This window comes from Bos taurus, chromosome 13 (genome assembly GCF_002263795.3).
Source record: "Bos taurus isolate L1 Dominette 01449 registration number 42190680 breed Hereford chromosome 13, ARS-UCD2.0, whole genome shotgun sequence".
In the NCBI taxonomy this organism is placed as follows: Eukaryota; Metazoa; Chordata; class Mammalia; order Artiodactyla; family Bovidae; genus Bos; species Bos taurus.
The window spans coordinates 23,992,204-24,017,122 of NC_037340.1; the positions used below are offsets into that span (position 1 = coordinate 23,992,204).

The window sequence follows — 24,919 nt, forward strand, 5'->3', positions numbered from 1 at the left end:
TTATCATTCAGAGAATAAAATGAAGTTTAGTGTTGATACTTTCAATTTCCACAAAATAATTGTCCTCCGTGAAAGGGCATTTTAGAATCATAACCTAATTTTAAAAGAATAGAATGGCTTGCAGACTAAGGTGGGTTTATGCTAGATAAGATGTGTTTCTTCCAAAACAGGAAATCTAATATTAGTGTTGAACTAGTTTTGACCTGGGCTTACCTATTGATCTAATCCTGGTGGTCCAATGGGTTGTACCCTACTGTACCCTATGCAGTTTACTAAGATTTTGGATTAGTCTCAATGTGTTGGTGAAAACCTAGTGAGTTGAGTTTTGCTGAACAAAATTCATCGCTCACATCTGCAAGATGCTACTTTCCTTTGTAACGTGCTGGTTTCCTTTACCCCCACCCCTTACCCTGTCGCCTGCACCTGTCCTGTCCTCTGGCCCCTGCCCCACAACCTCTCAATCCCCAACCCAGCAGGCACACCCTCACATCGCCAGCAGGTCAGCTCCCGGCTGCTTTGGACAGCCTTCTCTGCTTCTCTTCCTGCTCAGGTTTCTGAACAATTCCCACACACATTTGATAAGCCTTAGTTCAACTGCAAGTATAAGACACCATTTTAAATAGCCATCAACAGAATGTGAAAGAAGAGATATTGAAGCAAAGGTGAGGGAGGGTTCATTGAGAGAGAGATATATAGAGAAAATATATATTAACAGCAAAAGATGACAAAGGGACTCATCACTAAAGGCACCCAAAAGCATGAATTCCTGGCCCCTGCGTGTCCTTGCCATGTGGCTGGATACCCCCTGGTGTTACCTCTACCCTTCCTGAAGAGCAAGTGCAACAGTGTCCCTTCTCTGGTGACTGTTCTTCGTCCTATGGGCCTAAATAATCCTGCAGATGTGTTCGTGTGTTTCATCCTAAATCTCCTTATTAAGATTTAGCTCCCCTTTTCTTGTAACAGAAGTACTAGTTAATAACAATGTATTCATTTCCTAGGGCTGCTGTAACAGAAGTACCACAGACCGGCTTAAAACACCAGGAATCTATTCCCTCCCAGTTCTAGAGGCTGAATTTCTGACTTTAAGGTGTCAGCAGGGCTGTGCTGTCCCAGACTCTGGGTGGAATCCTTCCTTTTCTCTCCCTAGCTTCTGACAGCAGGTCTGAATCCTTGACGGTCCCTGGTTTGCAACCTCATCATGGCTATATTTCCCTCCGTTGGCTCTCTCTCCTCTTCTTATAAAGACACTGGTCTTATAAGGACACCAGTAAATACCCACTACTCCACTATGACCTTATCCTAACTAATTATATCTGCAACAATCTTATCTCCAAATAAGGTCACATTTTGAGGTTCTGGGGGCTAGGACTTCAACATGTTTGGAGGGGATACTATTCAACCCATAATAAGCAACAACCTACAATTTTTATGCCCGAAGAAAGCTTAATATTAGGGGCCAGTTGCGAGATGGATAGAGGAAAGCCAAGCTGGGAATGGCAATAGCGGAGGACAGAGGAGCCTGGTGTGCTGCAGTCCATGGGGTTGCAAAGAGTTGGACACAACTTGGCAACTGAACAACGACAAAAACAAAGAAACAGTGGCTTCTGAGAAGTCCTGGATCATGTGTATTTCCTGTTACTGACAATGTCTGTAGGGCTAATATGAATATTTTGGTGTTATCAGTTGAGGGTTTGCTTATATTTGTTGTTAAGCTATTTTGGAAATGAATCTGGAGTAAAAGATGGGAACATAACTTATGTTCTTTGTTAGAAAATAGAGTGTCTCTATTCTTGAGACTGTATTTTGCTTTAAAAATCACTTATTTAAACATTTGTCTTTCCTGGCAGGATTTTCGGTGCCGAGCAACACTTCAAGAACTAAATGCCATCCCTCCTATATTAGACCTCTTGAAGTCAGAATATCCAATTATTCAGTTGTTGGCTCTCAAAACCTTAGGTGTTATTACAAATGATAAGGCGTCCCGGGCCATGCTAAGAGAAAATCAAGGAGTGGATCAGCTTATTAAGATCCTAGAAACTAAGGTACCTGTAACCTTTATTCAATGCTCTATGAGAAGATGTATCTCTTCTATAAGTGTTGTTATAAATGCATATTATGGAATATTTTTAAATTGAAATTTTATTATATTTAAGCATGATACTAAGTATAATGGACTAATCTGCTTATTGCTTCATAGTTTACCAGCATGATTAAATCAGACTAATGCTAGTGGCCATTCTAAAATAATTTTTTTTAATCTTCTGACTTAGAAGATTTAAGATTTTTAAATTTTTGTTTATGGTCTTATCTTCAAACACCTGCAATTAGTCTTCTCCCCTTTGTCTGCTCTAGTTTTCTCTAGGGTAAGGCAAGAAGAGTCATTTTCCACATATGATGGAGAGTAATCTGCTTTAGTGAATTTACTGATTTAAATATTAATTTCATCTAAAAAATACATTCATGGAAACATCTAGAATAACATTTGACTAAATATCTGGATATTGTGGCCTTAGCTAAGTTAAAACAAAAAATTAACCATCACAAATCCATCGCTAGTCAATTTGGCATCCATACAGAGCTCCTAAGTCATTAATCTCCAAATAAGAACAATAAAAGATCATGCTTCCACTTAACATGATACAACTGTCCTGTGTACAACCAAAAACACACTGTCCCCTTCCCCAGAGGAGAAGGTATAAAGTCCTTGGGTGATGTTTACTCTTCTCCTTCACATTCCATAATTTAAATACTAAGATATAAAACTACCCATACTTAAATACTGTATTACAGGGACTTCCCTGTTGGTTCAGTGGCTAAGACCCCACACTCCCACCACAGGGACCCCAGGTTTGATTCCTGATCAAGGAACTAGATCCCGCATGCTGCAAATAAAGATCTCACATGCTGCAACAAAGATCCCGAGTGCCGCGACTCACACCCGGCACAGCTGGCTAAAGAAATAAATATTTTTTAAAATAAAATACCTTAAAAATACTATATTATAAAATCAGTACATCTCATGTTACCTGAGGGGATAAGAGAAGAAAAAGATATTTCATACATACACACACACATTCATAACAAAATAAGGAAATACTCATGACAATTACAGTCCTCTTTTCTGTAACTGATCACATGGTTGTAGTTGGTATCAATAACAACTACCTTCTTTCAATACCCATTCCATATTCCCTTTGCCCAGCAAGTACCCCAGCTCGTCTTGATTCTTTACCTGACGTGGTGACACAAACCTTTATTCCCGAAGAGTCTGGACCATTTGTAGTTGTGTCTGCATTGGGTCATTACAGTTTTCCATCACAGGGTATGGTATTACCAAAGAGATGATGTAAGGGACTCCCTGTATTACAGGCACACTCTTCCTCACCTCTATTGTGGAGTAGCAGTCCAATTTCCCTTGGATAGTTGGGATCAGTCACCCCAACCCACACAGTAACTCTCTTCTTCGCCTATTGATTCAGAGGCACGAGGCCCCCAAAGAGACCAGGTGGCTGTCATTTCATTTCAGTGGACTGGACTCATTGCTGTGTCTCTGGGTGGAAGTATCTATTACTTTGGATTTGCAGATCAGCAGAGCCTATGTTTGTGGGTGCAGGAAACAGAAATTTTGCTATTGAATCGCTATGGGTAACAGTGAGTGGGGCCACTACCGTGTCACTCCTTGGTTCCTGGACCCATGAACTGTGCTACGGGAGCAACAACACCGTATACTGGATGACGTTTCAGAGCACAAACAGCCCTGTGCTCAGTTCCAGTTGTAGCGGAGTCTTCCAGAGGCCGCTGTACCAAGCCAGCTGCTTCAGGATGGTGGGGCCCTGGGAAGGCCACTGACTTCTGTGCCCCTGTGCTCGCTGCTCCACTTCTCTTGCTATGAAGTGAGTTCTTTGATCAGAAGCAATGCTGTATAGAATACCATTGTGGTGGAGCATCCTTCCCGTGTTTCTCTCACTTTAAGGATTTCTACCTTACATTTCTAACTGTTCAGATATAAGCTTGCAATTTTCCACTGCTGTGGGGATTCTGGAGGTTCCTCAGGCAAGAAAGTGGCACACTCACAATAACTCCTTCTACCAACTGGAGGTTTTAAGGAATATACTTCTCTTCAGCTTCTGTTTGCTTTTTCAAAAACCACTTTTTTTTTTAGATTTTAAAGTTGCTGTCCACGATATATGTATGCAGATGGCTAATTCTTGTCATGGTACAGCAGAAACGAACACAGCACTGTAAAGCAATTATACTCCAGTTAAAAAAAAAAAACCTAAAAAAATAAAAGCTGTTGTCGATGAAAGGCTGTTTGAGCAACTTCACTGGGATACCACTACTGGGAGTTTCCAGCAATTATTTTTTTATCTATAGAATAGTTTAAACTAGGGGAAATGAGAAGAGATGGGACAAATGGTCAGGGAGGGTGATGTTATGTTAATAAACAGAACTGTTTCCCTGGGCCTCTGTCACAACAAAATTAATTATATTATATTCTGAGTGATGGGAGTTCCCTCTTGTAGTAAAATTTGGCAAGTGTGACTTGCTTTTACTACAGTTTTCTAAAGTTGTGTTTGCTTTTATCATTAGGAATTGAATGACCTTCATATAGAAGCTCTTTCCGTGGTGGCCAACTGCATTGAAGATATGGACACTATGGTGCTGATTCAGCAAACAGGGGGTCTTAAGAAGCTCCTGTCATTTGCAGAAAACTCTACAATTCCTGAAATTCAGAAGAACGCAGCAAGAGCCATTGCTAAAGCCGCTTATGACCGTATGTCTCATTTTACATAAACTAAGCATACCTATTTCCTCCTGTATTCTTGATTCTGATTAGTACTAAAAAACGCTAGAGTATTTGTCTGCTTTTAAATGGTCATTTGAGGATAGTGCTATACTTAATATTGAAGGCTGAAATTCATCACAATGCCCATAAGTGAAAATAGAGATTGCTTCACCAAGGATATAACAAACTCAAGGTGATTTAATTACACCTTTTTTTAAAAAACAGTTCTTTCCTAAATTAAGTTTTAAGCCTCGATTTCTCCTGATTTTGAAATTTTACAGAATGCATGCACTGTTTGTGATCCTGAAAATGTCATTTCAATAAATCCACATTTGGAATGATATCTATACAGTAATTTTGAGTTGCAGCTGGAGTCTGGCTGTGCCATGTAATATAGCTATGAAAAATAATATGCTCATACTATATACAAAACACACTTTTCATTTCACTGGCAAGCTATGTTGACATAAACCTGTAAAATATGAGAGATTAATTACATCATGAGCACTGAAGATGAAATTATAGTTTCAATTTATGTATATTTGGCATATTTTATTTAATAAAGGATGTGATTTTATTTTCCCCTTCCACATCACTCCTCTTATGAATGATGACAGCTTTGACTGGTTTAAGTGATTTATATTCTAAACATATATACTCACATCTGTATATATGTCCATGTGTGTATTATGAGGAACATTTCCTTTTCCACCCATACTGGATTTCTTCAAATCCCAGTTTTAATGCAGTATGCTGAAGTTCACTGCTCAGTACAAAGTCAATAGAGAGAGTGACCTCATGAGTTATATCATAAAGGCTTACTCTAAAGACAAACCATAAAATTAATGCTGGCAAAATTGCTTAGTTCAGAATTCTCCCAAAAGGAACTAGGGCCTTGTCATACCTGGTCAGTTCTGTTCTCTGTCTATCCCAGGCCTCCTTAGTTACTTGAGACCAGATGAGAGGGCAGTGGAAAGACACAGGCAATGTCAAATCTAAAATTTTTATATAAGGTCCCTTTGGGTTACAGTCTCTCTGGTGATAGTGAGTTTAGTGGGTGTATTACCCTTCACGTGATACAGTTGTGACAAAAGCACCGGATGGAGAGCTCTTACGTTTGAGTTCTACTACTAATAAACACTCCTGGCACTGCAGTGGCCTAGGGATGTGTCTGTGAGTGAGCTACGGCCTCTCTGGAGCTGTTGATGAATTTGTTTATTAATGATTCATTAAGCCTCCAGTTTGTATCAACAAATCCAATGCAGGCAAGTAAGCAGACAATCGTAATGCTGTATTAAATGTGCTTGATGGTGGGCAAAGAAGATCCCCTAGGAGGGTCACCTAACACAGATTCGGATCAGACAGGCCTTCTTGGAAGAGGTGATTTACAGGCTAGGTAGCATGTAGAGTGGATGATGGGAATTGGCTGGGCAAAGAAGGTCCTCATGGGGTTGGGGAGGCGCAGCAGTGCTCTGAGAAGGAACAGTTGTGTAAAGGTCAGGGAGGGACCGAATGTGGTAAGTTTCAGAACTGGAAGTTTTCAGAATGGCCAGTGAATAGAATGCAGCAGGAAACTCAGAGTTAAGGCTGGAGTTGTAGTGAGGCATCAAATGCTAATGGGCATCACAAACCAAGTTTAAGGGCTTTGGACTTTATTTTCATAACAACGAAGTGCCACTCAAATGACTTAGAGAAGGGAGGGAACACTGCAGTTTTTCACTTTTTAAAGAACGAGCACTCTTGCTACAAAGTGAAGAAGAGTGTGTGCGACCATTCATGGAGAGACTGGGAAAGGGCACTGCTGCGGTGACCTAGGTGAGAGGAGAAGGGATCCTGAAACAGAGCCGTGGGATCGAGATAGACTTGGAGGCATTTGCCATGAGATCCCACGGCACCCTGGGAGGATCCATATGGGTTTGTTGAATGACTGTGTGGGGTGGGGGAAAGAAAAGTGGTGCCAAGGATAAGGCCAGGTTTCTGGCTTGGACAGCCGGACATGGAATGGTGCCATTCACAGAAATGGGGAACTGGAAAAGAAGAGCAGGTTTGAAGAAAAGGAGAGGAAAGTGGTTCCTTTTTGAAAAACTGTGAAATACACGTAGTATAAATTTCTCCATCGTCACCATTTTTAAGTGTACATGCATGCTAAGTCGCTTCAATCGTGTCTGACTCTTTGTGACCCCATGGACTGTATCCTGCCAGGTTCCTCTGTCCATGGGGTTCTCCAGGCAAGAATACTGGAGTGGGTTGCCATGCCCACCTCCAGGGGATCTTCCCGACCCAGGGATCAAACCTGCATCTCTTCTGTCTCCTGCATGGGTAGGCGGGTTCTTTACCTCTAGTTTTAAGAGTACAGTCCCTTGATATTAAATTCCTTCGCATTGTTGTGCTACCATCACCACCATCCAACCACAGGGGCTCTTCATCTCACAAGACTGACCCTCTGTACCCATGAATCAATAACTGCTGCTCACTTCTCCCTCCCTGTTGTCCCTGAAATCCACCATTCTTTCTGTCTCTGTGAGTTTGACTGTAAGTACTTTATATAAGTGGAATCATACAATATTTGTCCTTTTGTGATCGGCTTATTTCACTCAGCATAATGTCCTTAAGGTGTTGCAGAAGGGGGAAACCCTTCCAGCACCCAAGAGTGGGCTCTTATCTAATACCTGGAAATGGAGTATCCAAGGAAACATGCATGCTGACAAAGCAAGAGGCTTTATTGGGAAGGGGCACCCCAATGGAGAGCAACAGGGTAAGGGACCCCAAGAGAACTGCTCTGCCACATAGCTCGGGTTTTATGGTGATGGGATTAGTTTCTGGGTTGTCTCTGGCCAATCATTCTGACTCGGGGTCCTTCCTGGTGGCTTACACATTGCTCAGTCAAGATGGATGCCAGCAAAAAGGATTCTGGGGACACGTGGTGTCTCCTTTTGACATTTCCTGAATTCTTCCAGTTGGTGGTGGCTTCTTAGTTCCATGTTCCTTATGAGAACCTCCTGTTGTAAAGTAACTCACGGAAACGGTTACCGTGGTGCCTGCAGGGTGGGCGCTTTCAGTCAGTTTCCTCTAACAAAGGTTCATTCATGTTGCAGCATGTGTCAGGATGTCCTTCCCTTTTTAACACTGAAAAATATGCCATTGTATGCTTATACCACATTTGTTGATCCTTTCATCCACGAATCGACACCGGATTGGTTCCACCTTTTGGGTGCCGTGAATAATGCTGCCATGAATGTAGATGCACAAATACCTCTCTGAGTTCCCACTTTCAGTTCTTTGGGGTATATACCCTGAAGTGCAATTGCTGGATCATATGGTGATTCTATGCTTACGATTTTGCGGAACTGCCGTACTGTTTTCCTTAGCAGCTACACCATTCTACAGTCTTATCAATGGGGCACGAAGTTTCCAATTTCTTCACATTCTCGCCAATACTTGGTATTTTCTGTCTTTAAATATATATATACTAATATTAACAGGTGTGAAGTAGTAGCTCTCTGTCTTGATTTGCATTTCCTTGATAATTAATGATTTTCAGCATCTTTTTCATATGCTTAACGGCCACTTAAAACATCTTGAAGTGTCGATTCAAATCCTTTGCCCATTTTTAAATGTGTTTAAATTTTTTTGTTATTGAATTGTAGGAGTTTTTTATATACTCTAGATGTTAACTCCTTATCAGAAATATGACTTGCAAATATTTTCTTCCATTCTGTAGGTTGCCTTTTACCTCTATTAATTGTATCTTTTGATGCATAGAAGTTTTAAATTTTGATGTAGTCCAATTTATATTTTCTTAACTCCATTCATAAGTAGGTTTTTACAAATTTTGCTCCTTATACTGTTTTTAAGAGCAATGTAATGATCAGTATTCATTTATAACGTTCTCTTTTTACTTTCTATCATCATCAAAAAATTTTTTATAGACTAGGGTTAGGATTAGAATCATCACTGGGTGTCAAAAACATAGTTCGAACAAAAACACATATACACAATCTTTCAGTTTTGTTTGCTGAGTAAAGTTTTAACATGCACCCCTAAATCAGTGTGCCTTTGACCTGGCACCAGGAGGAGGAAGGCGTTAATTACCATGTTGCCATGAGGTTTATGAACTGGCATTAACATCTCAGCAAGAGCACAGGTGGCCCACTAGCAACTTCTGAGAATGGGTAAGAAAAGCATCATTACACACAGATTTATCTTCAGATACAAAACCTCATGCTTTTTATTTTAGTGATACTGAACAATCGTTATTTTTAAAGGACATTGTTCTATTAGTAATATAATTACCTTGCCATCTTTATTATCAGTGTAATTAAAATGTAAATACTTCTCAGTGTAGCAATTCAAAGAAGGTAGTTGGTTAATATGTTAATTCATCTTTTAAATCTATTATAGCCACACTGCAGTTAGCACTTTTGAGGTTTGGTGAACACAGCTGGATTTTGAGAACACTCCCAGCAGGGTTGAGAAACTAATTGCCCACAGTATTTAAATTATTTTTAAAAAATTGTTCCTATAATTGCATATATACTGTTTTTTTTTTTTTTAATTGCAACAACCACATACTCCAAAGTTAGTCTTTTCAAATTAATTCTTTTGGTCAGTTTTCCTGATGGAATCCACTCAGGGTGTTCTGTTTAGCATAGTTGATTTAGTGCCATAATGGAAGTCTTAATTATACATCTGACATTTTAAGTTAAAGATTCCGGAAAAGTTTGAGATCTTGGTTATTCAGGGAAAACTAATAAGGACTAAATATATTTTAAAACATTTTAGGGGCCACATACTTGAGATTTAAGTATGAATCACAGCTTTTTAATGCAACAGTTATGGCCTGACTGAATTCCAATTTTAAACAAAAGGAGCAAGGGATTAAAATGATAGGATTCCAGGACGTGGCTCATGATTGTTTAAGACAAATGAACAGAAGTGTTGGTGACTTCCCTCGTGCCAGTGATGCCCACATTGCTCGCATATATCTGTGTATCGGACGAACAAAGGCCAAGAGAGTATTTGCAAAGATAGTGACATCTGACCATGACACTGGGAAAAAGGGTGATTTTAAAAAGCCATTGTTGAAAGAAGACAAATCATGTATTAACCTAAAAGTAGAAACCTAGTTGTTATAATTTCTAAAGATATCTCTGGGAAAAAACGTTAATTAAAATATGCACAAGTAATGAATTCATTCCACATGTCGATGCAATCTAAGTTAATATTAACTTTTTTTTCTACCAAAATATTCTCTTTTTTTGGTATATTGTCTGTATATTGTCACCCTGCTTATTTAACTTCTATGCAGAGTACATCATGAGAGACGCAGGACTGGAAGAAGCACAAGCTGGAATCAAGCTTGCCAGGAGAAAGATCAATAACCTCAGATATGCAGATGACACCACCCTTATGGCAGAAAGTGAAGAAAAACTAAAGACCCTCTTGATGAAAGTGAAAGAGGAGAGTGAAAAAGTTGGCTTAAAACTAAACATTCAGAAAACGAAGATCATGGCATCTGGTCCCATCACTTCATGGCAAATAGATGGGGAAACAGTGGAAGCAATGACAGACTTTATTTTGGGGGGCTCCAAAATCACTGCAGATGGTGACTGCAGCCATGAAATTAAAAGATGCTTGCTCCTTGGAAGAAAAGTTATGACCAACCTGGACAGCATATTAAAAAGCAGAGATATTACTTTGTCAACAAAGGTCCATCTAGTCCAGGCTATGGTTTTTCCATTAGTCATGTATGGATGTGAGAGTTGGACTGTGAAGAAAGCTGAACGCCAAAGAATTGATGCTTTTGAACTGTGGTGCTGGAGAAGACTCTTGAGAGTCCCTTGGATTGCAAGGAGATCCAGCCAGTCCATCCTAAAGGGAATCAGTCCTGAATATTCATTGGAAGGACTGATGCTGAAGCTGAAACTCCAATACTTTGGCCACCTGATGTGAAGAATTGACTCATTTAAAATGACCCCGATGCTGGGCAAGATTGAAGGCGGGAGGAGAAGGGGGTGATAGAGGATGAGATGTCTGGATGGCATCACTGACTCAATGGACATGAGTTTGGGTAAACTCCGGCAGTTGGAGATGGACAGAGAGGCCTGGTGTGCTGCAGTCCACAGGGTTGCAAAGAGTCGGACCTGACTGAGTGACTGAACTGACTGATTCTTTTTTTGTACATTTACATTCTAAGAGCATATATCACACATCCTTCTATTTTAATCATTTACATTGACTTTATTAAAGACTTGGACAACATGGACAACAGCACACCAGGCTCCCCTATCCTCCCTATCTCCCGGAGTTTGTTCAAATTCAGGTCCATTGAGTTGGTGATGCTATGTAACCATCTCATTCTCTGCTGCCCCCTTCTCCTTTTGCCTTCCGTCTTTCTCAGCATCAGATTCTTTTCCAGTGAGCTGGCTCTTCACATCAGGTGGCCAAAGTACTGGAGCTTCAGCTTTAGCATCAGTCCTTCTAATGAATATTCAGGGTTGATTTCCTTTAGGATTGACTGGTTTGACTTGATTGATTCCTTTAGGATTGACTTGCAGTCCAAGGGACTCTCAAGAGTGTCCTCCAGCACCAAAATTCAAAAGCATCAATTCTTTGGTGCTCAGCCTTCTTAATTGTCCAAAGCTCACAATGACTACTGAAAAAACTATAGCTTTGACTATAGAGACCTTTATTGGCCAAGTGATGCCTCTACTTTTTAATATGCTGTCTAGGTTTGTCATAGCTACAGTCACCATCTGCGGTGGTTTTGGAGTCCAAGAAAATCACTGCTTCCACTTTCTCCCCTACTATTTGCCATGAAGTGATGGGACTGGATGGCATGATCTTAGTTTTTTGAATGTTGAATTTTAAGCCAGCTTTTTCAACTGTCATCTTTCACCCTTATCAAGAGGCTCTTTAATTCCTCTTCACTTTCTGCCTTTAGAGTGGTATCATCTGATATATGATATTGTTGATATTTCTCCTGGCAATCTATTAATGAGAATCAAACTTATGACAAAATTTTCTAAGAAACTGTAATTAGCAAGAAATTATTTGTAAACTGTTTCTTTTCCAACTTGTTTTTTTTTTCTATTATAACATTAAAAATGAGTTTGATTTAATGTAAGTATTGCCTAGTATATGCTTTTAATGAATAGTAATTTATTTAGGATTAAATATAGAATGCAAAACAAAAAATTGTTTAATATTCTATACTCTAAATACTGCATTGAATTTAATTCAATGTAGTATTTGCTTTTGTATAGTAATGAGGCTGTCACTTATTAGAAAATCAAACTAAATTGAGAGAAAAACATCAGGAACAAAAAGAACATTAAGAATACCTTGGTTTTCAATTTAGTGTTTTATAGTGGGGTGAATATCATGATAGGTACTTTATTTGTTTTCAGACAGAATTGTGCTATGTTTATATTATGTTTATGGCAACTTAGCAATTATTTTCATTTTTGCTATGTCAGCATGTATTGTAACAAGAAAAAAAGATGATTATAAATTCCTTAAGACTTGGAATCACACTTTATTACTCATTTTTACTTTCTTTGCTCTTCTCTTGAGCATCTAGCTCACAGGTTTGTACATCTTAGGCGTTCTTCAAATATTGGGTTTTGTATTTAAAATAAACAGGTTTTGTGCTCAGTAAGAAGACAGCGTGTGTGAATACAGCACATGACTGGCGAAAGTAAGTTCTTACTAAGTCTGAAACTTGTCTCTTTCTTATTACAGAATTTTCTCTGCCATAGTATTGATATCATATAAGAGAATATGAAAAAAGTGCAATACCCATACATTTATTTTGCATATTGACTGTGTTCTAAAGGTTAAATAGGTATATATTTTGTTTAGCTTAGAATATGATTAAAGCTAACAAATATTTTGAATTCCCATCATTTTTGGATGGAGAAGTCTTTATATTTCCACAGTTTTTGTAGGAAAATTCTGATTTTTTTTTTTACCCCTTTTGGTTTATGAAAGCTGAAAATAGAAAACTTTTTCACGAACTAGAAGTCGAAAAATGCCTTGTAAGCCTTTTGGGTTCTGAAAATGATGGAACTAAAATTGCCGCTTCCCAAGCTATATCAGCAATGTGTGAGAATTCGGGCAGCAAAGAATTTTTCAATAATCAAGGTAAGCACACTGGAAAAAGCCACTCTGAAGATGTTGTTTTTGTTATTTAGTCTCTAAGTTGTGTCCAACTCTTTTGCGACCCCATGGACTGTAGCCCACCAGGCTCCTCTCTGTCTATGGGATTTCCCAGGCAAGAATACTGGGGTGGGTTGCCATTTCCTTCTCCATTGAACATGTTTAGGCTGCCATATTCTAGTTCACATGGATATCTGTAAAGTCACATTTTACTTTTCTTTTTCTGTAGGAATCCCTCAGTTAATTCAGTTGCTAAAAAGTGACAGCGAAGAAGTGAGGGAAGCTGCTGCCCTTGCCTTGGCAAATCTGACCACCTGCAATCCTGCTAATGCAAAGTGAGTACAAAAAGACTCATTCAACACTGACTCGCAGGATATTTAACAGACCAAGATAAGCTCATTGTAATGTCCTGCCTTTCAAGGCAGTTTACATATCCTTTCAGATGCTTCTATGTTGGGTTATTCCTTAAGAACCCTTATGAAAATAAGAGTTGGCAGATAGGCCTGTTTTCCAAAAACATCACGAAATCTTGAGAGCTTCTGGGTTTGTTGGGAAAATGGGTGGGACATTTGATGCAGGTAAGAGGCTAAGTCTTGTAGAAGGTTCCAGAACAAAGAAAATTGGCTAATGCTGGGAAATACTAAAGACAACATTCTACAAATATTGGTAAATCAAGAAAAAAAATTTAAAGAATCAGTTTTTAAAAGGACAAACAGAAGATAAAATCGAGAAACACTTTAAAAGTCCATTGAAAACAGAGTATCATCAGTAAATACCTATGGAAAAAGGCTGAAAAGGAATGTCCTCTGTATTCCAAACACTGTGCATGTAATTTATATTCATTTAAAATTTTAATTGTCAAGATAATCCATCTACTAATTGAGGAAACAGAGGCTCTGCAGGTTTCCCTAATTTTCCTGGGTACACATATTCATTCAAATAGAGGAGCTGGAAATTAAAGCTTGATCTATTGGACTCCAAAGGCTTGCTATTTCCTCTACAGATGATAAGGTTGCTTATAAAACAGTAAAAATTTCTAGAAGGCAATTTTCATAAAGTGATTAATGCCATTTGCAATAAGATGGATGGGCCTTGAAGATACCATGCTGAGTGAAATAAGTCAGATGGAGAAAGACAAATATTATCTGATTTCACTTTTATGGGAATATAAAAAACTAGCCAGCAAAATTAATGAACAGCCCAACCAAACAGAAACAAACTTGAAGATACTAAAAAAAAAAAAAAAAAAAAGAGCAGTAATTACCAGAGGGGAAGGGGCAGGGGGAATGCAAAACAGGTAAAGGGGATCAACTGTACAGTGATGGATGGAAACTAAATTTTTAGTGGTGAGCACACCATAGTGTATACAGAAGTAGAAATATAATGCACATATGAAACTTGTATAATGTTACAAACCAATATAACCTCAATGAAAAATCTAAATAAATAAGAGTAAAAAACAATTATTTACCCTCCTTAAACATGGTATGAGAATTAGGGTTCTCTAGAGAAACAGAACCAATGGGAGGTGTGTGTGTGTGTGTGTGTGTAATGAGATTTATTATAGGAATTGGCTTATGAGCTTATGATGACTGAGAAGTCTCAGGATCTGCCATCTGTGACCTGGAGAACCAGGAAAGGTGGTAGTGATGGTCAGTCCCGGTGTGAGAACCAGGAGCACTGATGTCCAAGGAAAGCAGATGATGGTTGCCCCATCTCAAGAAATTAACCCTTCCTCCTCCTCTGTTCTGTGCGTGTATACTCAGTCATGACTCAACTCTTTATAACTCCATGGACTGTAGCCTGCCAGGCTCCTCTGTCCATGGGATTTCCCAGGCAAAAATATGGAGTGGGTTGCCGTTTCCTCCTCCAGGGGATCTTCCCATCTCAGATACCAAACCTGTGTCTCCTGAGTCTCCTACATAGGCAGGCGGATTCTTTACTACTGAGCCACCTGGTAAGCCCCTGCTCTTTGTTCTGTATAGTTCCTCAACGAATTGGATGATGCCCACCCACATTGAAAAGAGGAATCTTTTTTTTTTTTTAATTTGTGAGATTTTATTATAAATGAAAAGAGGAATCTTTATTCAGTCTACTGATTCATTCAAATGCTGACCTCTTCCAGAAACACTCTCACAGACACACTCAGAAACAACGTTTCACCAGCTATCTGGGCACCCCTTAACGCAATCAAGTTGACCCAAAAAATTAACCATGTCATTGAGTCAGTTTTTAACATTCACATATTATGGTTTTCTGGCATTGCTGCTAAAATTATCCCTTCCTTTTTCGAAATAAATCCTCCTCCATCCCATCATATGTTTCATCTATCTCTTACTCTTTCTTTCTTTTTCTCTACTCACACACAAATTTTTATAAGACCTTGATGGAAAGACTAAAAATGTAACAATGCCCAAGAAAAATGTAGCCAAAATGCATAAGCACCAAAACAAAACTGTGTTCCTTTAAGAGCTACAATCTTTGACACAATCGTTTCCTAAATTCAGCATGCATCACCATGTGCATGAAAGCACACACATGTCTAGAATATCAGGTCATAGTAACTAGCAATTTGAAAACAGCATACTCAGTGATTTTTCCAGTATAGTCCTGCCAGTGCAAAAATCTTATCAGTGACACCAAAATGCTTCAATCTCCAGTGCATTTAGATTTATATATTATCTAAAATACTCTAAAAGGCCTCTAGAGTGTATAGCTGTCTTGATTTGATGTGAGATTGCCTGGCTTACCTCGTTTCACAGTGTTATATAACATCCTAGACAATCAGGATGATAAGTAATACTCAAAGAAGCTGCCTTTAGATTTTCTCTCAATTTTCCATTTATCAAATTTTTGTTATCTGCCGATATAGTTCCATTTTGTCCACAGAAAGGTCAGTTAGGACTAGATAGTGCCTGATTTTCTTCTGTGATAATCAACTTTACTTTTTGTAATTTAATTTTTCTTATCAATTTTAATTGCTGTTATTTCTTTAACCTATCATGTACTGTACATTCTGATTTCTTTTTCCAACTTATGTCTGCTAAGGGAAATGGGACCTGAATAAAAGTGGTTTTATGGTTTTTTTGAGGTCTATGTAGCTTTTACTTCGGACTTTTTGAGCTAAAAAATACTGAAAATTAATGGTTTTGAGAAAGATACAGAGTCAGATTTGACATGTTTGTGCCAAATGCTGAGAACTGGGCTTGAAAAAGATTCTGTCGTCAATCAAAAGGAATGAAAACAAGCAAGCCCCATGGTCAATCCTTCTAGTCAGTCTCCTAGGGTCCCCTAAGCTAACTACAACAGAAGAGACCACAAAGATGACTGGCTATTTGTAGCACCTACTCAAATCACCTGTAAAATTTACATCAGACTCGGCATGGGTGTTTCCAGTATCACTTTTTGGAAACAGTCCATTTCATCCCCTTTCTTAGCAGTGTACTGTAGGATTGAAGGCCGAGTCCTTGGCTCTGCTGCTGGGTAACTGGAATTGAAATAGTTAGAAAGCCGCTTTTCCACCACATCTAAGTATTAATAGTAAGAGAAGAAAACAAAAACCCAGAACTGATGTCTTCTAGGTACCTTTAGTAGCTGTTGGGATACTTGATATTTGGTAGCCTAATTTTTTTTTTTTTTTTTTTAATGCAGTGAAGGGCTAAGAATTCCAGTTTTGTTGTTAAAATGTAATCCCTTCCCCTACACTCATATCTCAAGGTGCCTAAAATGGATTTCTAATTCTTAAACTCAGGGCACTTTCTGGAGTTAGAGACTCACCTCATGAATTAGATGATCACTGGCTTGTTATGACAACATATGATGCTGGTATAATTTCCTTTATGTATGTTGAAGGTAAATAAAAATTTTCTAAAGTAAAAAAAGAAAACCAACTGGAGGAAGGAGCATACTTTGTGATGATTTTTTTTTTTTTTTTGCAAAATTGACAAGTGCTTTTTTTAAGTCAAAGTATTTTTATAATCTAAAAACATAATTTTATAATATGCATAAAACTTTATAACCTAAAATACCTGAATTCAGATTTGCACACATCTTGCTTTCTTCCAAAAGAAAACACATTGAAATGTAATAAAATAATATGACAATGAATGAATGTCAAAGTTCTAAGAACCAAAAACAGAGACAAATAAAAATATGATGATGAGAAATTTGGTAGCAGTGACAAACCACCAGACCACCCATACCTCTTTGTGGAAGATTTTCAACTTTAATTATAAGTATGACTTTAATTGATACCAAAAGAATTTGCCTAGTTGTTACTGTCTGTGAATGTGGCTTCCTAGATAAAGTCTTCTGGACACTTGAAAATTTACTTCTATAATCAATATATGTTTTTAAAAATATGTAATGAATTTGAATAAAATCTTCTAAAATCCTCCCCTTCCAAATTTCTGATGGTACCAGTCATTAAACTTGGGAGGGGAGAGGGGATGCGCTGCAGCTATCATTTTGAGTAAGTGGCTGTCATACACTCCATGGTACTGTACTCAGGCCCCTTAGGGAAGGTGGGTGCTTGCCCAGTTGCTGAGGACAGCCTCCAGGTAGAGCGCCTTTGGGCTGATACATTTTATTGATCCTTACACAGGCTGGCAGTGTTAATGTTGCTGTCTCTAGAGTTGATGGGTAGGGCCAACCCTGCCAATGTTCTCTTCAAATCCCTTCTTTTCAGTCAGTGTAAAGCTTGCACACCAGGTAACCTAGCTTTATTAAATTTTATATAAAAGCAATAATGGAGGACCTGAGGCCACATCTCTAAGTGGTGTTTGGGTCCTCACAGGCCATTTCTTTCTTTTCTTTTCTTTTCTGATAGTTCTCATGTGTGTTCTGGATATGTGAAGTCTCCAGGTATTTTTGAGTTATGCATAAGTGAAAGTGTAATTTAAAAAATAATTCAACAAACACAAACCCTTTTACTTATAAACAAACAAGCCAATGTCAGGGAGTAAAATGATGAAGAGTAAAATAGACAATAAAGTTATTCTAGAAGTTCGTTCACCTCCCAGGAGTGTTTTGCTTTAGGCCTTTTGCATGACCATCCTTTCTGTATGGAATGTTCTTCTACTCCATGAATGCCCACCACGCAGTTCCCCACCCCCTCAAGTCTGCCCAAATGCCATCCCAAGAAGGCTGATGGTGACCACTGTGGTCACAGCGCACCACCCACATACCTTGTCCATCCTCCTTTCCTGCTGCCCTTTTCTCAGAGCACTTAGCGTTTTCTTAGCAACACACAGCTCGTTCTTCTGTTCTCCGACCAGCTCCCAGCACCTTTGTCTGTTTAACTCACTGACACACAACAAGCATCTAGAGTCGTCCCCATCCCATAATAGCATTCTGGGGGGGAGTGTGCCCACACCAACAACACAATCAAAAGGAAAATGACAATGAAGGAAGATCTGTCTGTTGTCAGCCAATGCCGATAACTTAAAATAGAAAGTGATCATCTGTACTGCGTTGTCTGTTTTCACATAATTTCATTCACAAAGTGGAGAGTAACTTAGTTCTAAGAATCTTCTAGCTACTTTTCATTCTGTATTATCTGCAGAATAAAGGTCACTCAAAGTGGACAAAAGACAATGAATAAGAATAAAAATAACTATTTGAGGGTACAGGAAAAGAGGACAAGAAGAGCCAGAGTCACTTATTTAAAGTGATAGGAGGGGAAAAAGTAAAGTCATTTTTAAGTGAATAAGTAACAAGTGAGGTTAAAACAACCACCATAGAAAGAAATAGGTGAAAATGGAAACAGAGAAACAACAATTAATTTTATATAAATATGTAGTCCGGGGGACTTTGCTGATGGTCCAGTGGCTAAGATTCTGAGCTCCCAATACAGTAGACCCAGGTTCAATCCCTGGTTGGGGAACTAGGTCCCATATGCCACAGCTAAGACCCAGTGCAGCCAAATAAATAAATAATTCTTTTAAAAAGCATTAAAAATGTAATCCAGTTAGTTAATTTGGACACCATTATCTTTTTTTGGTTCATTGTTAATCTTTTTGACAATTCTCAATTTATAATACTTTTTAGAAAGGAGAAAGTTGTTTATTTTTGAAAGAAGTACTATTTCAGCTAAACTACATATTTACATTGTACTTCTTAAATCCAATCAGTCATATCAAAGTTTTATATTATTTAGGTAACTACTGAGAGCATTTGTTCTTGGTTGACATTTCCTGAGGGGCAGATTCTCTATATTAGAATAGTTTAAACTATTAATTTATAGCATCACTGCCATCTGTTGGATCTGATCAGAATTAGAGTTTTTCAGTTATTCCAAGAATGAAAAGTGTTCAGCGCTTTTCATTTCCCAATGCCAACAGTAAGTAAACTTTGGATACTGGTAAACAATGAAAAGATGAGAAAATAATGCAATTGCCAGTGAGATATTTTTCAAAAGAAATAAAACATGAATAAGATTAAATTATAAAAAGTGATAACTACAATTACTTTAATGTTTGTAGAGAGGTCAGCTGAAACTATGGCTTTGCTATAGAAAATGCTCAATCAAGTCTCTGTTGTATATATAGATAGATCATACTAACTCACTCTTGATTCTTCATATTTAGTTCATAGTATCTCCATAAAGAACTGGGTGATTTCCTTAAATCTTGGAGAACTTGTTATCTCCGTTTCCTTATTTGTAACGTCTTAAAATTTTTTTTAACTTTCAAATTAATTTATTTATGGCTGCCCTGGGTCTTCATTGCTACGAGTGGGTTCTCTAGTTGCGAGGAGTGGGGCTCCTCGCTAGTTGCAGTGGGTAGGCTTCTCATTGCGGTGGGCTCTCTGGTCGTGGAACACGGGCTCCAGAGCGCGGGCTCAGCAGTTGTGGTGCACTGCCTAGATGTCCCCCAGCATATGGGTCTTCCCAGATCAAGGACTGAACTGGTGTTCCCTGCATTGCAAGATGAATTCTTCATCACTGGACCACCAAGGAAGCCCTATTTTTTGTTTTTAATAGCCCTTCCCACAACAGCAGTGACTCAAGGCAGCATATACAGTGGTTACTTTAAAAAATGTATATATATATTTTTTGATTGACTGCTGGGCCACTGCTGCCTTCCACACTACCAGAGACATCTCTTCTCTAGGGACCATCCTGCTATCATGTGACCTGTGGTCAGGACCACAACAAAGGAAATGAGGGGATGACTGGGGAGAACACCCCAAAGAGACTCCAGGAAGAGACAGAATGCCCCCGAATTACTCAGATGTGCATGCTGAGTGCTTTGGGAACTTTTCAATGTCCTCATTCTGTATGGATGACCTGTCATTCTGTATTACCAGTATTCATATTTCTCTTCACTAACACAGAAATAAAGCAGTGACTGAATCATTTTAATATCTAGTAGAATTATTTATCAGGGTACTAGGCCTAAGACAGGCCTCTCAGGTCATGCTAGTGGTAAAGAACCTACCTGCCAGTGAAGGAGAAGGGACTTGGGTTTGATCCCTGGGTTGGAAAGATCCCCTGGAGGAGGGCAAGGCAAATCCCATGGACAGAGGAGCCTGGTGGGCTACAGCCCATAGGGTCACAAAGAGTAGGACATGACTAAAGTGACCAAGCACTCATGAAGACGCCTAAGAAAGTCATGTAATGTGTAGAGAAAATCTTTTAAAGATGTGCCACATATAAAACATTAGGAAAACATAGCACTTCATTTATTCACCATGACCCAACTCTATCCATTCAGTATTCTCAGGGAAGGGCCTGACCTTAAATAATTTCTTAGAATGTTAAATCTCTCTAGTGTTTGAAAACCACTTTTCAAAGTTTTTTTAAAAATCCGCCCCCCCCCCAATTAAACAGGGTTAGTGGAAGGTAGTCAGGCAATGGCACCCTACTCCAATACTCTTGCCTGGAAAATCCCCTGGACGGAGGAGCTTGGTAGGCTTCAGACCATGGGGTCACGAAGAGTCACGACTGAGCAACTTCACTTTCACTTTTCCCTTTCATGCACTGGAGAAGGAAATGGCAACCCACTCCAGTGCTCTTGCCTGGAGAATCCCAGGGACGGGGGAGCCTAGTGGGCTGCCATCTGTGGGGTCACACAGAGTCGGACACGACTGAAGCGACTTAGCAGCAGCAGCAGCAGCAGTGTACTTATGTATTTATTTCTACAAATATTTATTTTACTTTCTTTTATTCTGCAGATTTAAGTATAGACTAGTGCTACTCTTTAGTGAGTCTCCTACATACAAACAAGTTCCGTTCCGAGAGCTTATTTGTAAGTCCAATTTGTTTATAAGTTCATTTTGCTGATAAATCCAACAAAGTTAGCCTAGGTACCCAACTAACACAATTGGCTATATAGTACAATACGGTAATAGGTTTATAATACTTTTCACACAAATAGCACGTAAAAAAACAAACAAAAAGTAAAACAATTTTGATCTCACAGTACAGTACCTTGAAAAGTACAGGAGTACATTACAATGGCTGGCACACAGGCACTGGCATCAGGTGAACAGGCAAGAGGAGTTACTGATTGGAGGAGGAAGGGGAAGTGGGAGATGATAGAGCTGAATGGTCATCAACAATAGGAGATGGAGGGTAAGCTGCAGTTTCATTCATGCCTGACGTTGATGGCCCGGGTTTTGGTTCCTTGCTGGATGCAATTCTATCTACCCTCTTGAAAAAAGGATGCAGCGATGTCTGGGTAGTAGCTTTTTCTCTTGTCATTGATGCACTGGACTGCATTCCTAATGGCTGCTGCAAGCTTTGTGTACCGTTCAACAGTTGGGTCCTGCGTCTCAAAATCTAACAGTATCTCCCCAAATAAAGAAAACTCCCTTGCCATTTCCTGCATTGTGAATCTCTTCAGCTCTTCAATTACGTCTTCCTCCTCCTTTCTCTGGATACGTGTGCATCTTTGAAAGTTCACAACTTGAAGGTTCCTATGTAGGGAATTTACTGTATTTTCTTGTGCACTTGAGGCTGTATTGCAATGAATGATGAGGGTCATTTCAAAGGAGGGAACAAAACACCTCTCTTAGAGTTGGCAAAACATCACAAGATTCACTTCCACATTGCCATTCCCCTCCAGGAAGATATATATATATCTCCCAGATGGCTAGAGATGCATACCAACACCCTTTCAAAATAAACTTTAACATCTGTTCTAGATCATATTCTTGACCAATCCACACAGATTCACTTAGGAATAAGTAATCTTGTCATTTACAACACTTTTTTTTTTTAATCAAAGAAATATTGACCATAGAAATAATCCACTGTGATTTACAACATTAAAATGCAGTCTCAGGAAAAAATGCAAACTCATGTTCCAGACCTGATGTACGGGCTGGACTTGGTAATGCTAAATAAAGCTGTGCAGTTATGGTCTTTGTTAGGGCTTTTCACGGGGAAAGGTTTTCCGCAGCCCATTTTCCTCCGACGGTGGAGAACTGTGTCTTCATACTGACCCCTAGTGGCAGTTTAGGCAGATGTTGGGGGAGGGGCAGAAACGGTAATGGAAGATTTGCTCTGTATTTTAGTAAAAATGCTCACCAACTTAATCCGAAATATTCTTCAGTGTGTTTAAAATAATATTTTAAAACATTATTCAAAGATTGTGCTCTGGAAAGCGTTCCATTGTGGTGCTTTTAAAGAGATAATATTCTACTGCGAACTGTGTGTTAATAGATGCTTGTCTTTGTCTCTTTTTAAGGTGAAGTCATTCAAAATATTTTGACACATTCATTGTCCTGGTGGCTGAATATCACCTGTGCTACATAACCATAACCGACATAAATTAATCTTGATATGGTACTTACTCTAGAGCTGAATTTTTTGCTCTTGACGTTAAATAATAGAAATTATTTGGTTTTAAAATTCTTACTTATATCACTTTATTGTCAGATGCTACCTCCTTTGAATTAAAATGCTCATAAGTTGAGAATCCTCCAAGACAACTTGAGTTGGTTCCTTTTAGAAAGTTCAGTTTTGTAGTAAGGATGTATCAGATTTTTGTATTCAGGATGATACCTCAAAAAACTTATTTAAAGTGTTCTTCACTATCTTAAAAGCCTTTTGAAATTAAGAGATAAAATATATGGGAGGCATCTTCATGGTAAACTTAAGTAGTATTCTTTCCTTATTTCCGTCCAAGTTTACCAAGTGGATACTTTCTATTTCTACCCACCTCAGCACCTAGATTTCATCTCTGCTAACTGTATATTGATCAACACCTCTGATTTTAAGGACTATGTAGAATGAAAAGCTGGAATTTGCAATGAAACAAGTCGATTCCATATCCCCATTTTGTGTCAGTTGATGCCTAGTCAACCTTCACAAACAGTTTGAATTTTATTAGCTACCAGTTGAGGGCTAGGTGAATCCCATGAAATGTTCAATTAGAAAATTATCTATCTTGCTTTTCTTACCTGGAGAGCAAAGACTGACATTTGCATAACCTTATTTTAAATTTGCTGGTACCTCTTTCAGGCTTAATTTCCAAGGTAACTGATTTTAAGAAGAAATTATCAAACAGTTTGGATAACTTTATATTGTGTGATCCTTTTCTCTCTCAATTTGAAGCCATGCTTAATACCTACATAAATTCCACTTTTACTCATCCTTGACTTTTTATATTAATTTTTTCCCATGATTTTCCATCCCTCTGAAAACAGCCTTCATTGCTCATTTGTTGCCTAAACAAAGACTTGGGGGTGATGCTTGAGGAAATTGCTTCAGCTCCAGCCCTGCAGAGGTTGGAGATTTGACTGTCTAGCTGAAAAGTTGTCTGAAAATGAAAAGTTCATACATAGATGCAAATTTGGAAATAGGACGCTATTTTCCCATGATCCCAGAAATGGAGACAGGATTACGAGAAACTCTGCCCTTGTGGCTCACTCAGTAGGCGTGGGTAATGATGTGATGATGATGGTGATGTGGTGAAGATGCTGTTGATAGCAATGATGAAATGATGATGATAGTTGGAATGTGTGGCCAGGCACTGAGCTAAGTACTTGAAATGGAATGTATCACGAAATCTTCAAAGCATTCCCTATGATGTAGCAAGTCTTATCATCATGTCCATTCTGCAGATGAGGAAACAGAAGCACAGTCCTTGTTCAAGGTCACAGAGGTGGGATGGACACTATACACCGAGCCAGTCGGCTACCTACATCCAAAGAAAGCTCATGATTTTTCTTTCTCTGCCTCCTGCTCACTATCTCCCTGAGTTTAAGCTTCTCCAAATCTTCCCACCAAAATATTTCCCTCTGCCTTCTTGGTCTCTTTGGATTTCACCAGACTGAAGGCACTTTTGGAGAAGTGAGTTTCCATCCCCTATGGAGAAATGAGTTTCCATCCCCTGCTCTCCTTCCTCCCTCCTTCCACCTTTCTCCCAGGTTCCTTTATCCATTATCACTTCACTTCCTCCTCACCCTTGTTTTCTCTTTATAAGAGAATAAGAAAGAAGAAAAAAAAAATGCATTCAAAGGTTAGTAAGAATTTCCCAAAATGCTGTGCATCAAAATGGTCTCCCTTATTTCTCATTTCCTAAGGAATGATGAAGTAAACCAAATAGAAGCTGGCTTTCCCCCCCCCACCTAGAAAATACAATATTTTTTAAAGCTTAAGATATTAATAATTGCAAAAAAAAATGTAGTGAACTAAAAGTCAGATCACCATGGTTTTAATTTTGTGTCTGTTGATTGACTTGCTCCCTGAGCAATTCTCTCACTAAATTTTATCTTTCTTAACTGTAAAACAAAAACAAAATAAAAATGGAATCTGGATTCTATTTTGCACGTCCAAGTGATTACCCTTGATCCAGGGACCTGGAACACAAATTTCTACTAGGAATAGATGGGATCATTCTTTACCACTTTTATCATTTTATCCCAAAGGCTAAGGAAGTTATTATCTGTGAATTTTGGTTTCTTGTGTAAATTATTTCACTGTTACTTGAGTGTTCTTTGTGTGCCAGCCACTGCTCTAGGCTG

At 38.7% G+C, this 24,919-nt stretch overlaps 1 protein-coding gene across 9 annotated transcripts in view; it reads left to right on the forward strand.

The window, feature by feature from the left end:
- Positions 1 to 24,919, forward strand: part of ARMC3 (armadillo repeat containing 3) — a 92,357-nt gene that overhangs the window by 27,488 nt on the left and 39,950 nt on the right. For all 9 annotated transcript variants that reach the window (XR_003037692.2, XM_005214196.4, XM_059892628.1 and 6 more), the window contains 4 exon segments: positions 1,848 to 2,042; positions 4,591 to 4,774; positions 12,779 to 12,931; positions 13,176 to 13,281. Coding sequence is in view for 8 of the 9 variants with exons in the window: in XM_005214196.4 (XP_005214253.1) it covers positions 1,848 to 2,042; positions 4,591 to 4,774; positions 12,779 to 12,931; positions 13,176 to 13,281 (638 nt within the window). In the remaining variant the exon portion in view is untranslated.